Source organism: Megascapheus bottae, chromosome 1 (genome assembly GCF_031878675.1).
Source record: "Megascapheus bottae isolate mThoBot1 chromosome 1, mThoBot2.hap1, whole genome shotgun sequence".
NCBI lineage: Eukaryota > Metazoa > Chordata > Mammalia > Rodentia > Geomyidae > Megascapheus > Megascapheus bottae.
In genome coordinates, this window is record NC_143509.1 from 92,901,256 (window position 1) to 92,916,212 (window position 14,957).

At 34.9% G+C, this 14,957-nt stretch overlaps 1 protein-coding gene across 4 annotated transcripts in view; it reads left to right on the forward strand.

Annotated features, from left to right (window-relative positions):
* Gabpa (GA binding protein transcription factor subunit alpha) overlaps positions 1 to 13,931 on the forward strand; it is a 31,843-nt gene extending 17,912 nt beyond the window's left edge. For all 4 annotated transcript variants that reach the window (XM_090348172.1, XM_090348182.1, XM_090348164.1 and 1 more), the window contains exons 6-10: positions 4,339 to 4,533; positions 7,612 to 7,665; positions 8,947 to 9,087; positions 9,323 to 9,515; positions 13,547 to 13,931. In XM_090348172.1, coding sequence (XP_090204298.1) covers positions 4,339 to 4,533; positions 7,612 to 7,665; positions 8,947 to 9,087; positions 9,323 to 9,515; positions 13,547 to 13,775 — 812 coding nt within the window. In that variant the 3' untranslated portion in view covers positions 13,776 to 13,931. The remainder of the gene's footprint in view (positions 1 to 4,338; positions 4,534 to 7,611; positions 7,666 to 8,946; positions 9,088 to 9,322; positions 9,516 to 13,546) is intronic.
* Positions 13,932 to 14,957: the final 1,026 nt, after the last annotated feature.

The following is a 14,957-nucleotide window of genomic DNA, read 5'->3' on the forward strand; positions in this document are numbered from 1 at the left end:
AAGTTCCTACTGATTGTGTTATTTACTTAAGAAAAAGCTCATTGAAAAACACTTGAAGTTTGACATTGATTTATTGTTTTGTTGTGTTTTATCATGAAATTGTTACTTGCCAGGAAGATTTTTTTTATTGTAATTAATAAAAGGGTTACATGATATTTGCCAGATAGAAGGTGCATTAATTCACATACATTGATACCCTTTCACATGTCTTGGTACCCATTACCCTCCCCCTCCACCCCCCTACTGGTCTTGGTTTTCCCCCCTTCCCTATCAAATTTCAAATAACCAAATAAATTCAATATATCAGATAACAAAGTGAGATACTGTAACAATATGAGATACCCAAGGGATAGCAAAGGAGATGAGAGATAACATAGTACATTAAGGACAACAATCATTCGTTATATGGCTTTTGTTTCAGTATCCTGGAGGTCCTTTCAATTAGCTTCATACTATATGGCCTTAGGTATCAAGGTTTTGCTCTATTGCAGATCTCTGCTAGTAGAGCCCAAGGTTTCTACTGATTATGACAAGTGAGGGAAACCATTGAGCCTAAGTTCCTTTGAGTCTGGCTTACTTCACTTAATATGATTTTTTTCTAAGTCTTTCCATTTCCTAACAAATGGTTGCCAGGAAGATTTACAGGTGGTTAACATTTTATTTTTCTCTGCTTGCTTGATTTCTTACCTTTGAGAAGAAATTGAAATATTAATTCTAGTCTTCTACTTTTAGTCTCTTTGAAATAATGATCCACATTTGAAGATCTTCTAAAATTCATTTCATACACAGTCTTATATTTTGGCAGTTCATTTATGTGTGGAGGTACATACAAATACACACAAATATATATATATGTGTGTGTGTATATATGCATATATACATATATATTAACCGTGTACATATATGAATATGTATGTGCCATATATTGTGCATATATATATATGCACATATGTAGTTTGTTTTCCTTCTGCCTTTTGTCAGCAGGATATAGATATGCATGTGTGATATATAGAGATATATAAAACATGTACATAAATACATGGATATACAGGTACATATATAATATATAACTATATAGTGTGTTCTGGTTAATTTTTATATCAAACATCAGGATGAAGATGAAATTACTGTTGATAAATAATATAGTAGTGTATAGTTTGGTGAAATAAAGAGGCTATAGGAAGTGCTAAAACTGATTAAAAGAACTAGAGATATGGTTCAAATGGTAGTACTCTAAGCAAGCAAGCAAGCACACACACACAAATCTTAACTAAAAGTAAAACCAAAGTCAGAATATTTATTCTTGCCCTGTATTAAATAAAAATCATGAAAAGATAGCAATGCTCACATTATTTTTAATTTTACTTCCTGTTTGTATTATTTTTAAGACTCAAATTATTACCTAAGTTCCAGTGGCTCATTCTTGTAATCCTGGATACTTATTAGGCTAAGCTGGAGGATCATGGTTCAAAGCCAACCTGGACAGGAAAGTCTATGAAACTCTACTATTTCTGATTATTGATCAGCAAAATGCTGGGCTAGTAGTGTGGCTGAAGTGATAGAGTGCTAGCCATGAGAATCTTGATTCTAATATTTATATATTTTTTATTATATATGTATTCACTATACTATAAATGAATAATAATGCCATTGCTTTAAATGCCTTCATTTTTTAAATTCTTTTTGTGTGTATGTAAAGGTGATATACAGAGGGATTACAGTTTCATATGTTGGGTAAGAATACATTTCTTTTGGAACAGTGTCATCCCGTCATTTTTTCCCAGCTTTTTCCCCTCCTGACTTTCCGAACCCTCAAATTGTATAGTTTATTTCTAACACAGTGTCTAGTTCACTTTGAATCCTTTCATTTTGATCTCTAAAATTCTTTGACCTGAAATTGCTACTGTTAATGCAAGAGGTTCTACAGGAAAGAATTCTATTACTTCTTATTGGTATTCTCTGGGCAGACTTATGAGGTCAGTTTCTCCTCCCTTTGCTGTTTTCAGAAAGATAGTTGAAATCTCCTGTGTCTCACTTCATACAGGCATGGTCTCCTATAATTTTATCTCTTAATAACTCTTTTTAGTATTCATTTCATTCGACTCTTCATACAGAAGTCCAATACTAGTTACAAAAACAAATAGGTTAATATGTCTTCCTGGCTTATTTGATCTTAATTACTTGTCCATTTTGAGCTCTTAAACTCTTAAAGGAGGCTTTAGGACATATTTTCTAACTTAACCATTCTTCTGATGTTTTCAGGTTAGTAGTATTATAGAATTGGTCAGTTTTGTTTATTTTTCCTTAATATGTTTTGTTGTTAGCTTTTTTCTTTTTGTTTTTTTCCTTTAGTTTAATATCTGTTCTTGATTTGAGGAAAACTGTTTTTTAGCTTTTGTTGGTGATCTCTTATGTTTTCGGTGGCTACTTTTCTTGGCTGTGTTTGGGGTTTTTTAACTATGCTTAGTCTAGATCAGATGTCCTTTTGCTTTCTTTTGCACAGAGATGTAGGTCTTATACATTGTGTGTGTGTGTATTCTTTTATGTTGCCCATGCTGGTCTCAAAGGTATGTGTCCTATATCCATTATCTTTGTTTTCAGCTATTTGTATTGTGGAGTCTGTGAGTATATCTTGTCTCACCTACTTTTGTTATTGACATGCATGGTTTTTATTGTCGTTATTTTGCTATTTTAGTTGTTTTTTTTTCTATAACATTTTACTAGACATCTGTATCTATTTCTATGACATCTTTCTAGAATGCTTCTTCCCTTCATTCTTTGTAAAAACATTTAAGTAAAAAGAAAATCCTGTGACTGTTACTCTATATTGATATATTTAATTTATTTTTACAAAGTTTCACTATACATGTACCTGTTATTTTTCAACTCATTTTTTTTTACTAATTATCTTTCACTTAGTGGATATAACTTCTATCAGACCAGATCATCATCTTAAAGCAAGAATTCTTGTACTATAGCTATTTCAGTTAGAATTTATTAAATATCCACAAATAATGTGTTCATATGGGTACCAGGCAAACAGTGAAGTAATATTTATACAGTTAACCATCTGTTTCAATTAGAATGGTAAGTTCATTTTAGTAGTAATTAGTGATGGGGCAAGTGAAATTATTTGGGTATGCCTTCTTGTAAATTTAATAGATGTATATGCAAGGCACAGTGATGGATTCTGAAGGCAGTTTCCAAGTCACAGTCCTTACAGTTAAGGCTGATACCTTGTAGAGAGACCGCTGAATAAATAGGTAATAAGTTAGCTTATAAGTGCCACCATACAAGTAAATGTAGGGACAACTAACCTTTTTTTAGAAGGAAAAGAAAAGTATAGTGTTTGTAAATTCTGAGAAAAAGCTTAGCTCCCTAGATTTGTATTACTGTTTTTACCCCCCAAGGTATCTAATCAGACAGTGCTACCAAATAATGCTTTGAATGGAATATTTACTCTAGTAACTCCAAGAGGGATACAATTTCTTCCAACTTGCTCCCTAAAGAGCCATTTTACATTTTGTTTTTCTTGATAACATTCCAGGCCAACTGATATAGAACCAACTGACTCCATCAAAAATTTAGTCTTAGGGAGCCAGGAGTTTGGCCTAGTGGTAGAGTGCTTGCCTAGCATGCCTGAAGACCTGGGTTTGATTCCTTGGTACCACATACATAGAAAAAAGCTGGAAGTGTTGCTGAGACTCAAGTGGTAGAGGTCTAGCCTTGAGAAATCCCAAGGACAGTGCTTAGGCCCCGAGTTGGAAAAAAATGTACTATTAAAACATTACTTTAGAGGCATGCACGTAATTCTAGCTAAAAAGGAGGCTGAGATCTGAGGAACGAACTTCAAAGCCAGAGTGGGCACTCAACATGAGACTCAGCCAGGTGCAACTCAGCCAGGTGCGGTGGTTTATGCCTGTAATGCTAGCTTGTCAGGAGGCTGAGATCTGAGGATCATGGTTCAAAGCCAGCCTGAATAATACAAGCCTGAGACTCTTATCCAGGCCAGAATTCAAGCCCCATAACCTCTTTCACCCCCAAGAAAAAGAAAGTAAGAAAGTGAGATTCTTTATCTCCAGTTAATCACTAGAAAACCAGAAGTGGCTCTGTGGCTCAATGGCTAGGGTGGTCGCCTTGAGCTGAAGAACTTAGGGACAACACCCAAGCCCAGAGTCCAAGCCCCACGACCAACAACAAAACAAAAACATTAGTTCACTTGTGGGAAAAAATATCTGTGTGTGTGGGTTTTATGTGTGTATCTATGTATTGATAAGTTAAAATGTAAGTACAATATCTAACATGGACCCAGGCTAAAGGTAATATTTTTCTTTCTAGATCCTATTCAGTGGTCCACAGACCAAGTCCTGCATTGGGTGGTTTGGGTAATGAAGGAATTCAGCATGACTGATATAGACCTCACCACACTCAACATTTCGGGAAGAGAATTATGTAGTCTCAGCCAAGAAGATTTTTTTCAGCGGGTTCCTCGGGGAGAGATTCTTTGGAGTCATCTGGAGCTACTTCGGAAATGTATACAATTAGTTATTATCTACTTTTGTTGTAACCTAAGACTAATTTTATTTCCTTACAACCATATCTTCTTGTTCATGGCTAAAAGTAATAACAGACAGTTAATATTAGGCAATAATAATTTACTATATAAGGCAGTGCTGAGAACTCCTGTAATCCACACATCATTCATCACTTATTTTTAGGCAGGGAACCGAAGCTTCAAGATTTCTACAGTGACAGAAGTAGGAAGTGAAGGAGATAGGATTCTAAACCAAATTCACACATTCTTTTATTAATTTGAAATGTGGTTTTGTTCTTTTCCTACCTCCTTACCCCCACCGTTTGAAGGCAGCCCAGGCAAAAAATGTCTTTGAGACCCCCATTTCCAAAAGAACCAACAAAATTCTAGTATGGAGGTGTTACACAAGTAGTAAATCCAGCAAGCCAGGAGTTCAAACTCTATTACCTGCAAAAAAAAAAAGTCATATTTAGAATTCATTTCCAGTTTCAGTTCTTAAGATAAATAAGTCAGATGCCTTATTTGAATTTTTTTCATTGGTTTCACATGTTCTCTGCAGAGTATTTCAATTGAACAAAGTGAAATTATGGATTATTTCAGATTCTTGCTTTGAAACACATTAGAACATCTTGTAGAAATTCTTAAAAATACACCAAGGATGATGCCAGTCTAGTTTTTTCCAAATTCCTAGATTTAACTCTCCATTGTTTCTCTGTCTGGTTCAATTAATGCTTCTCAAACTATAAAATGCATTAGTACATTTTCCCTAGTCAGGCCAAAGATTCTTTTCTGTCTTCTGAATTCCATGTAGCAGACTAAATGTTCCACAGAAAAGCTCTGTTCTTCAGTTGCTGCTTTGTTTTCAAAAGCAACAAAGCCCTACAGCCTCCTAGATAAATACCCCCACAGAATTCCTGTGTCTTGCTGTGTTCTTTGCCTGTCCTGAGGGGAAGTCCCATTTGATTTGAGGATGTAAGACTGGGCTTAGCTCTTACAGTATACTAAGGATAAAGCCTCACATCTCTGAATGGAGTTATTTGAGCATTCTGGTACTCTGGTCCCTTCTATAGAGTGAAGTCTGTGACCTATATCTGAAAGGTACCGATTCCTGGGGCAAAACTGTTATTCACCCAGACTCTTATCTATTCATCCTTAGTGATCTATCAAAAGGCACTGCTGAAGAGAGCTTCATTTGCAGATACTTTTCCAATACCCACTTGAGCCACCACTTGCATTCCTTCCCCTTATATCTAAACTTTCTGTAAGTTGTTCTTTACTTGAGAATAATATTAGGACACATTCCAGTACTACCAGTTCTATAGCAAGCTTCTTATAGGAAGGTCTGTCTTCTGTCACTAAAGGTAAAGGTCTAGTTTATTGATGGTGTTTTTTTAAGAAAAACCAATTGGCTTTACAGCTTTAGTGCCTAGTGTTTTCAGGACTGAGGATTCCTTTCTTTGTGCATGGCTAGTATTTCGGGACTTCTGAGGAAATGTGATATGCAGGTGCCTATGTTTTCTTGACTAAAATTTCCTCTCTTCCCATGTTCTCCTATCTTGAGAGTTCCCCCAGGAAACACACCAAACTGAAGTCTGAGAATCAGAACTTAGAAGCTGATTTATAAGTTGAGCATTCTTGTGATGTTTTCTTTCTCACTTGTCTCTTTTGAGGTTAGGAGACCTCCATTTATTTAGTCATAATGGAACATTTTTCATCTCAGTAGTACTCTGGGTTATGTTGAAAATTCTAATGAAAACCTATGATAACCTAAGGTATGAGTGATTACAAAAGAGTCAGCATTTCTGGGATAGAGGCTCAGAACCCAAAGTCCAAATAAAAAAGTGAACATCTTCAGCCTACTAAGTTAATTTTGTACTATGCCATTTAGAAATGTTTTCTTTTAATCCTCACAAAACTTTTTTAGGTGGTAGTTGTTGATACCTCATTTAGACATGAGGAAATGTTTAGAGATATAAAATTATCAAAATCAGAGCTAAGATCTGAACCCAGATTCTTCTGAAGCCACTCCCATATAACAGTAAATCCTCCATTCATAACCCCACAAAGAAAACTTCATCCAGTAGACAGGATTCAAGACATAAACACAGTTTGTGATAACTAGTGAAGGAGCTGAATTATTAGGCAACTATGATGTGTAATTGTGATTTGACAGGTAAAAAATAATGTTGGAGATGAAAAAGTAGCATAATAATGAATGGTTCTGCGCAGCATTATATGAGGATGTTACACAGTATAAATCTTAAATTAAAAGTCATATTTAGAGACATAGAACTTTTACTTAGCTTAATTGTGACATTTAGTAAAATTGTATTAGAAATCTAACTGTCTTTAAAAGCAAGAGCATAGCAAAATTAGGCAGCTTTGTTTAAAAGGGGATTTTCTAGCCAGCTGTGAATGGCTCACACCTGTAATCCTAGCTGTTCAGATTTGAGATCTAAGGATCATGGTTCAAGGCCACCTCAAGCAAGAGATTCTATAAGACTTGGATTTCCTATTAACCAGACAAAAACAAGAATTAGAGCTGTGGCTCAAGTGCTAGAGCACTATCCAGAGTGAAAATGCTAAGAACCCAGACTCTTAAGTTCAAGTCCCTAATACAAGCATGTGCATACACAGACATGCACGCACGCATGCACACACAGCATCACACAAAAATGAATAACATCTCAGGAAGTTTTGTATGGATAATATATATGTAAATAGTCTGATATGTAATCTCTCTGATCTGATCAGGGGTTTATGTAGATAGATAATAGTCATAGATACAGTTATTTGTATTTAGGAAACCATGGTGCTTTGAAACACTTTCTGGATACTAAAATAATTTTTCATATGTTACATCTCTTAAGGTATCTTTGCCTTGTAAAGTTATCATCATGTAGCTTTTTAAAGATTTTATCCCAGTAAGTTTCAGCTTAATAATAATAATAATTAATAATCTGTTGTTTTTGTTGTGCTTTAATTTTGTGGTTTCTCTAAAAAGATTATATTTATTAAGCTGTTTTGGTGTTTGGAATTCTGGTTTGAAATGAAAACTGTCTTTGTGTGTTCTTCAGATGTGTTGGCAAGCCAGGAACAACAGATGAATGAAATAGTTACAATTGATCAGCGTGAGTATTCGTTGCTATAATACTTGTTCTTAAGACTAAAAAGAGCTGTTAATTTGATAGTATAAATTAAACTCTAAGAAATATTAATTAATGATTTTACATATACAAAGAAAGTATTAAGACTATTTCATTGTCTATCATAAGAAATAAAACTAGTTTTTCAGGTTCCCTGTGTTGTAATCCTTTTGTACTCTTTCTGAATTAGGAACTGACTATTCTCAACTTGATATGTATTCTTTGTATATTTCGAATTTCTTTCAACTGTGTGACCATAAACATAGCATTATTTTGTATATGTTTATAGGCTTGGGGTACAGTGTAATGTGCATAACTTTTTACAGCTTCCTTTTTTTGGTTTAGCATTTAGAAGAACTAGTGGTTTGATTTTTATACTCAACTACTGTTACATAGTAGATCTTTAAGTACTTGAGTGTCACTGAGTGAGTTGTGAGACAGTACCATGGGGTGTCTACCCTTTATCCTTAATAGATAATGCCAATATGATTTTGTGAGTTCATATTCTCATTTGTAGTGAAATTTAATTGCTGGGTGCCAGTGGCTTTTAGCTACTCAGGAAACTGTGAATAGACAGGTTAGGGTTTGAGGCCTGCTCTGGCAGAAAAGTTCACCAAGACCTATTTTCCAATTGACCAGCAAAAAAGCCAAGCTAGAGTCATGGCTCAAGTGGTAGAGTACCAGCTGAGCAAGTGTAAAAGCCTTGATTTCAAACTCCAGTACCACCAAAAAACAAGACCAAAAAATCAAAGTTATTAAGCCATTTATATGAACAAATATGTACTGTATTTGCTCAGTGTGCCTACACTATACTTATTATATCAACAAGGAAATTATATCAACAAGGAAATTGTTTTTCACTAAGCTAATATTCACAAGCCACAACATAAACATTATACTCAAAGTGAGACTTTTTTTTTTCTTTTTCTTTTTTTGTCAGTCCTGGGCTTGAGCTCAGGGCGTGAGCACTGTCCTTGGACTTTCTCAAGGCTAAAGCTCTACCACTTGAGCCTCAGCACCACTTCTGGCTTTTTTTTTCTATGTATATGGGACCGAGAAATTGAACCTGGGTGCATGCTAGGCAAGCACTCTACCTCTAGGACAAACTCCAGGCCCAGAAAGTGAAACATTTTTATTCAAAACTGTTGTCTTTTCTTAATATAATTAGAGGAACAATAAAATTGATTACATTTAAATGCATTTAAGAATTTTTTTCACTTTGTATTAGGAAAATATATATCTTTTTCTCCCTGTTTTTTCATGTAGCTGTACAAATTATTCCAGCATCAGTGCAATCTGCGACACCAACTACCATTAAAGTTATAAATAGTAGTACAAAGGCGGCTAAAGTACAAAGAGCCCCAAGAATTTCAGGAGAAGATAGAAGCTCACCTGGGAACAGAACAGGTATTTTTGGATTAACTTATATTTGCAAATATTTTCCAATTATGTATTCTTTGTTATTTCATTCACTGTATAAAATGTGCATATGAACTGTTCATTTGGCTTGCGTTTTCAAGTGTTTATAAAAACAAATTTGTTTTTTTGCCATGGCTGAGCTCTATTCCATGAATTCTGTGTGCTGCTTTGCCTATTAATTTATAACCTTGTTGGCTAATAATTGATTCTTTGGTTAATTTAGGAAACAATGGTCAGATCCAACTGTGGCAGTTTTTGCTAGAACTTCTCACTGATAAGGATGCTCGAGACTGCATTTCTTGGGTTGGTGATGAAGGCGAGTTTAAGCTAAATCAACCTGAATTGGTTGCACAGAAATGGGGACAACGTAAAAATAAGCCTACAATGAACTATGAGAAACTCAGTCGTGCATTAAGGTAACCATTTTTACTCCTTTTTCCTAACAACCTTTTTTTTTTTTTTTTTTTTTTGTGCCAGTCCTGGGCTTGAGCTCAGGCTCTGAGCACTGTCCTTGAACTTTCTCAATGCTAGCGCTCTAGCACTTGAACCTCAGCACCACTGCCGGCTTTTTTTCAAACCCAGGTCTTCATGCATGCCAGGCAAGCACTGTACCACTAGGTCAAACTCCCAGCCCCTAACAACCCTTTCTAAAAAGTAGCTTCTTATTCTGCATGTAAAAATGTTAAAATATTTGTAAGATGTTTATGTCATAAAAAGACTAAAAATTATATGTTAGGTTAAAAATTACCTTTTAAAACAAATCATACACATAATAAGTTTATGCAGCCTTTTCAAAAGATTTGAAGATTATTTTATCAGATTTAAAGATATATTAACACCTTGTTCAAAATCAACATGGTTGATCTTTGAACTTTTTAATTTCTTGCAACCAGATGAAGATCATGTAATTTGTGTGGGTAAATTGAGTTAGTATAACATTTTCTGGCTTTTTTGTTGTTGTTTTGTTTTTTGCCAGTCCTGGAGTTTGAACTCAATGCCTGGGAAATGTCCTTGAGCTTTCTGAAAGCTAGTGCTCTACCACTTGAGCCACAGCACCACTTCTGGCTTTTTCTATATATGTGGTACTGAGGAATGGAACCCCAGGGCTTCATGAATGCTAGGCAAGCACTCTATCACTAGACCACACTCCTGGCCACTCATTTTCTGTTTTTGCAATTAGATAGAAACAGAATTGACTTATTTTCTTCTATCTGCCTAACTCTGAATGGCCAATGATAAGAAATTGAAACTGAATTAAATTATTTGTAATTTTCCACAAGTAGTGTGACATTTTTTACATAACTTAATATCAGAAATTATACTTAATACTGAGATAGAAACTTATTGTATTTGAAAGGGAGGATAGTAGGGATGTTATAGAATAGGAGAGTGAATACAGTATAGTTCTGTAATTTATCTCTGTACTTGTAAATAATAGACTTCGACTGTTTCATCAATCACTTACTGTTTTCCATGGAATTTATTTACACTGAGAGATTAGGATTTAGCTCTATACACCATACAAACACACTCCATTCTCTCATCCTAACAGATATTTTTACTACATTGGTATTGATTGTTATAAGATTGTAACCATTACATAATTAGCTATAATTTTTTTTTCCCCCGGTGACTTGAACTCTGGGCCTGGGCACTGTCCCTGAACTCTTTAGCTCCAGGCTGCCGTCCTACCCCTGGAGCCACAGAACCACTTCCAGTTTTCTAGTGGTTAGTTGGAGATAAAGAGTCTCACAATCTCATGGTCTTTAGTTCTCGGGCTGGCTTTGAACCATGATCCTCACATCTCAGCCTCCTGAGTGGCTAGGATTACAGGCGTGAGCCACTGTTCCCAGCTCATAATTATGTTTCCTTTGCTCACTTAATGAATACCTAAAATTTTTTGCCAGATGACAGTGCCTCATTCTAATAATTCCAACTGTTCAGGAGAGAGATTTGAGGATCATGGTTTGAAGATAGAGCAGAAAAGTTCTTGAGACTTATCGACAGTTAAAAAGCTGAGCAAGATCATGATGTCCTGAATTCAGTCCCCAATTCAGCACGAATGTAACTACAGTGCTTAGTTCTCATTCTGCTTACCACTTATTCAGTCTTAAATACTTTGGCAACTAACCAAAGATCTTTCCTGTGTAATCAATATTAGAGCAACCATTTTTTGCCAGTTAATACAGATTATATGCATACAGATCCTCTCAAAACAACAGAAAGAAAGTCTTAATGTAGGCAGATGAGCTCAAAGTAACTCAGACAAAAAGTCAAGACAGAAGAGGGACCCACTTCAAAAACTAACAAGTAAAATATGGCTCAAGGTTTGAACTCCACAGTCTTGCTAGCCTAGCCACTGCAAGAGTCAGTGAGTTCAAATTGCAGGATTAAAAAACAAAACAAAAACCTTTTCCTTCACTATTTTTCTTCACTATATTACTCTTTCTCTAGGTGTCTATTTATTACAGACATATATGAATAGCAATTTTCCTAAAAAAATTGATTACAGTATTCTTAACTGAACAGTAAGCCATTTGGTGGTTTATACGCTGAGATCCAAATTCTAATTGATACAAAAGAAAACACAAGACTGCCTTATGTGTTTGCATCTCTGCTACGAAAAAAAAAAAAAAAACACATGACTGGTGTATGTCTATTCTGGAGTTGGAGAAAAGTGATATAATTTCCTGAATATTATCAGTTTTTTCTTTAATGGATTCTTAATTAAGCTGGTGATTTGAAGAATAAATGCTGCTATTAGTTTCCGCCACAGATATTTTTATTTATTTGTTTGTTTATTGGTCAGTTGGCATTGCAATTTTAAAACAAAGGTTTCACGAACTGCCAGTCATGAAGAGAATTTGGCTTACCTTTTTTTTTTTTTTAATTGTGAGGCTTGAACTCTGGGCCTAAGCACTGTCCCAAAGCTCTTCAGCTCAAGGCTAGAGCCACTTGAGCCACAACTTCTAGCTTTTTCTTTGTATGTGATACTGAGGAATCAAACCTAGGGCTTCTTGCATACTAGGCAAGCACTTTACCACTGAGCCAAGTTCCTGGCCCCTTGGCTTACCTTTTTACTGCCCCATTGTTGAAATCATCTGTGCAGAAGTGAAAATCTATTTTTCAAAGCAAATATCTGTCCACTGGTCCATATGTATAGGAAACAACTGTAAACTAGACTACTGTAGAAATTACTTCAAATCTGCTTCTGTATATTTAGGAACTGATGTAATTTCTTTATAATGTCCTTTTTCAATGTGTATGTTTGTTTGGTTGCTTTTTAGCTTATATTGCTTTTGAGGGCCCCCTATTGTATTTTTATAATTTATCTGAAATTTTGGAAATCTTTGTATAATATAGTACAGTGATAAAGATGAAGTTATACCATGTCATACTGGATTTTACACAAGAGAGAGAAGCAGTTATCATTAAACTTTTAAATCTTTAAAAATCTGGATTCTTATTAACAACTTACATTTTATAGAACACACTAACTGTGCCTGTCACAGTGTGCTTAGCACTTTATAAAAAACTTTATATATAAGGTTTATCTCTTCAGATCTAAGTAGCTCTGTGAGGGTAGGTATATTTTTTAACCTCATTTTGTGGATGTGTAACAAAAGCTTAGAGGAAGTGTCATGTGGTCACAGAAGTGGTAATAAGTCTAGATGCACTAAGCTTTGAGACTCGCCTTTCTGACTTAAAAGTTGTTGCAAATTTTACTGCTATTCCCAAGGCTTTTATTTATTTATTTTTATTGTATTTTAGTCGGGGTAATGTATAGAGGGGTTACAGTTACATTTGTCAGGTATATTACTTCTTGAACATTGATTCCCCTTCCCAAGTTGTTCTCCCACTTTCCGTCTCCCCCGCCCCCATCATTTTGTTTTCCCTCTTTCTTTCCCTATTTCAAATAAACAAGTGTGTGTGTAACATACCAGGTGCCAAAGTCAAAGACAGTAACAACATGAAGTAAACCATAAGGAGAAAACAAAAGAGAAATAACTGAAATAACTTCACATAGTACATTGAGAACAACAATTGCCGAGATGAACCTCTTGTTTCCATATTCTGGAGTTCATTTTATAGACATAGCTTTTGAGCTATTGTGGTCCTCTGCTAGAATCCTAGACAGGTACTAATAATTACAAATGAAGGGAACTATGGAGCCTATGTTTCTATGCTTTCAAACCAGTATTGTATCACAGTTTCTGAAAGTCATTCTGAAAGTTTAATATTCAAGGTTTTGGAGTACTGATGATTGAAATTTTAGTAGCATTTTAGAATTTTCTTAAATGAGAACATCAAATGTTCACTGTAACTGCAGTGTTAACTGCTGCTGTTCTGGGTGCAGTTAAGTTTCTGCTTAGGGAATAGTCTGAACTGTAAGACATCCAAATTCTTCCTTTTTATATAGTCTTAATGAGGTTATCTCTTTCTAAAGGTATTATTATGATGGGGACATGATTTGTAAAGTTCAAGGCAAGAGATTTGTGTACAAGTTTGTCTGTGACTTGAAGACTCTTATTGGATACAGTGCAGCAGAACTGAACCGATTGGTCACAGAATGTGAACAGAAGAAACTTGCAAAGATGCAGCTCCATGGAATTGCCCAGCCAGTCACAGCTGTAGCCCTGGCTACAGCTTCTCTACAAACAGAAAAGGATAACTGAGTGAGGCCCGGACTTTTTGGGGAGCCTACGGTCTTTCTTAAATATTTAGAGCAAGCAGTTGCTCTGATCTTTATTACTAAATTTGAATCTTCTTTTATTTCTAGATTGTACAATCTGATGCATGATTTTTTTATAAATATTTCATACTGTCCTGAATTTGGATCTTTTTACTTTGAACTTATATTTTACAAAATGCATATGTTAAAGGATCGCCACAATTATCTTCAGGGAAAGCAGGTTCCCTGTGGGACAGTTTAACAGTCAGAAAAGCTAAAGTAGTCAGTATTAATGCCTACCCCTACCAAAAACAGCCAGTAGCATCTGAAGACAAAAAAGGAACATGTCTCCAGGAAACAGTCTGGCTTATCTAACTTTTGAAATATTGCTGTTTCCTTCTCTGCTACTTTAGATGTTGCTTTACATAGAACCAGAATTGCTAAGTTAAAGCATGTGTGCCTGTTTCAACTAATCAAGCAGAGTTAAGGTGTTCATAGAGGATGAAACTATGATAATATTTTAAAAATTACTAAACTAAGATTATCAGGTTATTGAAGTAATTTACCTATTTGTAAGAAAAGTGTTAAAAGTTGACTGGCAAAAGAATAGTACTGAAGAATGAGATCCAGGTTTAAATCTGGCATAAGTCATTACTAGTGGCTTTCTGTGTATATGATTCATTGTGTTAGACCAAGAATTTAAATTATTTTGAGAGAGGGATTCTAATAAATCAGCTATTGCAAAAACATAAAAAATAAAATCTGAAATTATCTCTGTTTTTCCTATCAGAGATCGCAAAAACCAAAATGAAGTATACCTCAGCTAGAAAATAAAAATTTGATGTAGTTTGGTGTAATGCCTTTTCAAAAAAAAAAAAAAATTCTCTGTAGCCAGTTCATGTAGCACCACTCACGTATTCTGATAAGACAAGTACTTTAGGTTACATAACAGTACCCTTTCAAGATGCTAGTAAGTTACTTCAAATGATCATCAAAGGAAAACCTCGTCTCCATTATTGGCAGTCTTCTCCTTAAAGAAAAGCTTCCCACTTTGTTACTTTATGTCCTTTTGAATCATATGTGTATGTACAAATATCCATATATGTCCAATAACCACTATACATATATATGAAGACTTGAAGGTATTCAAAAGGAAGATTATTAAATTATTTTAATTAAATAATTT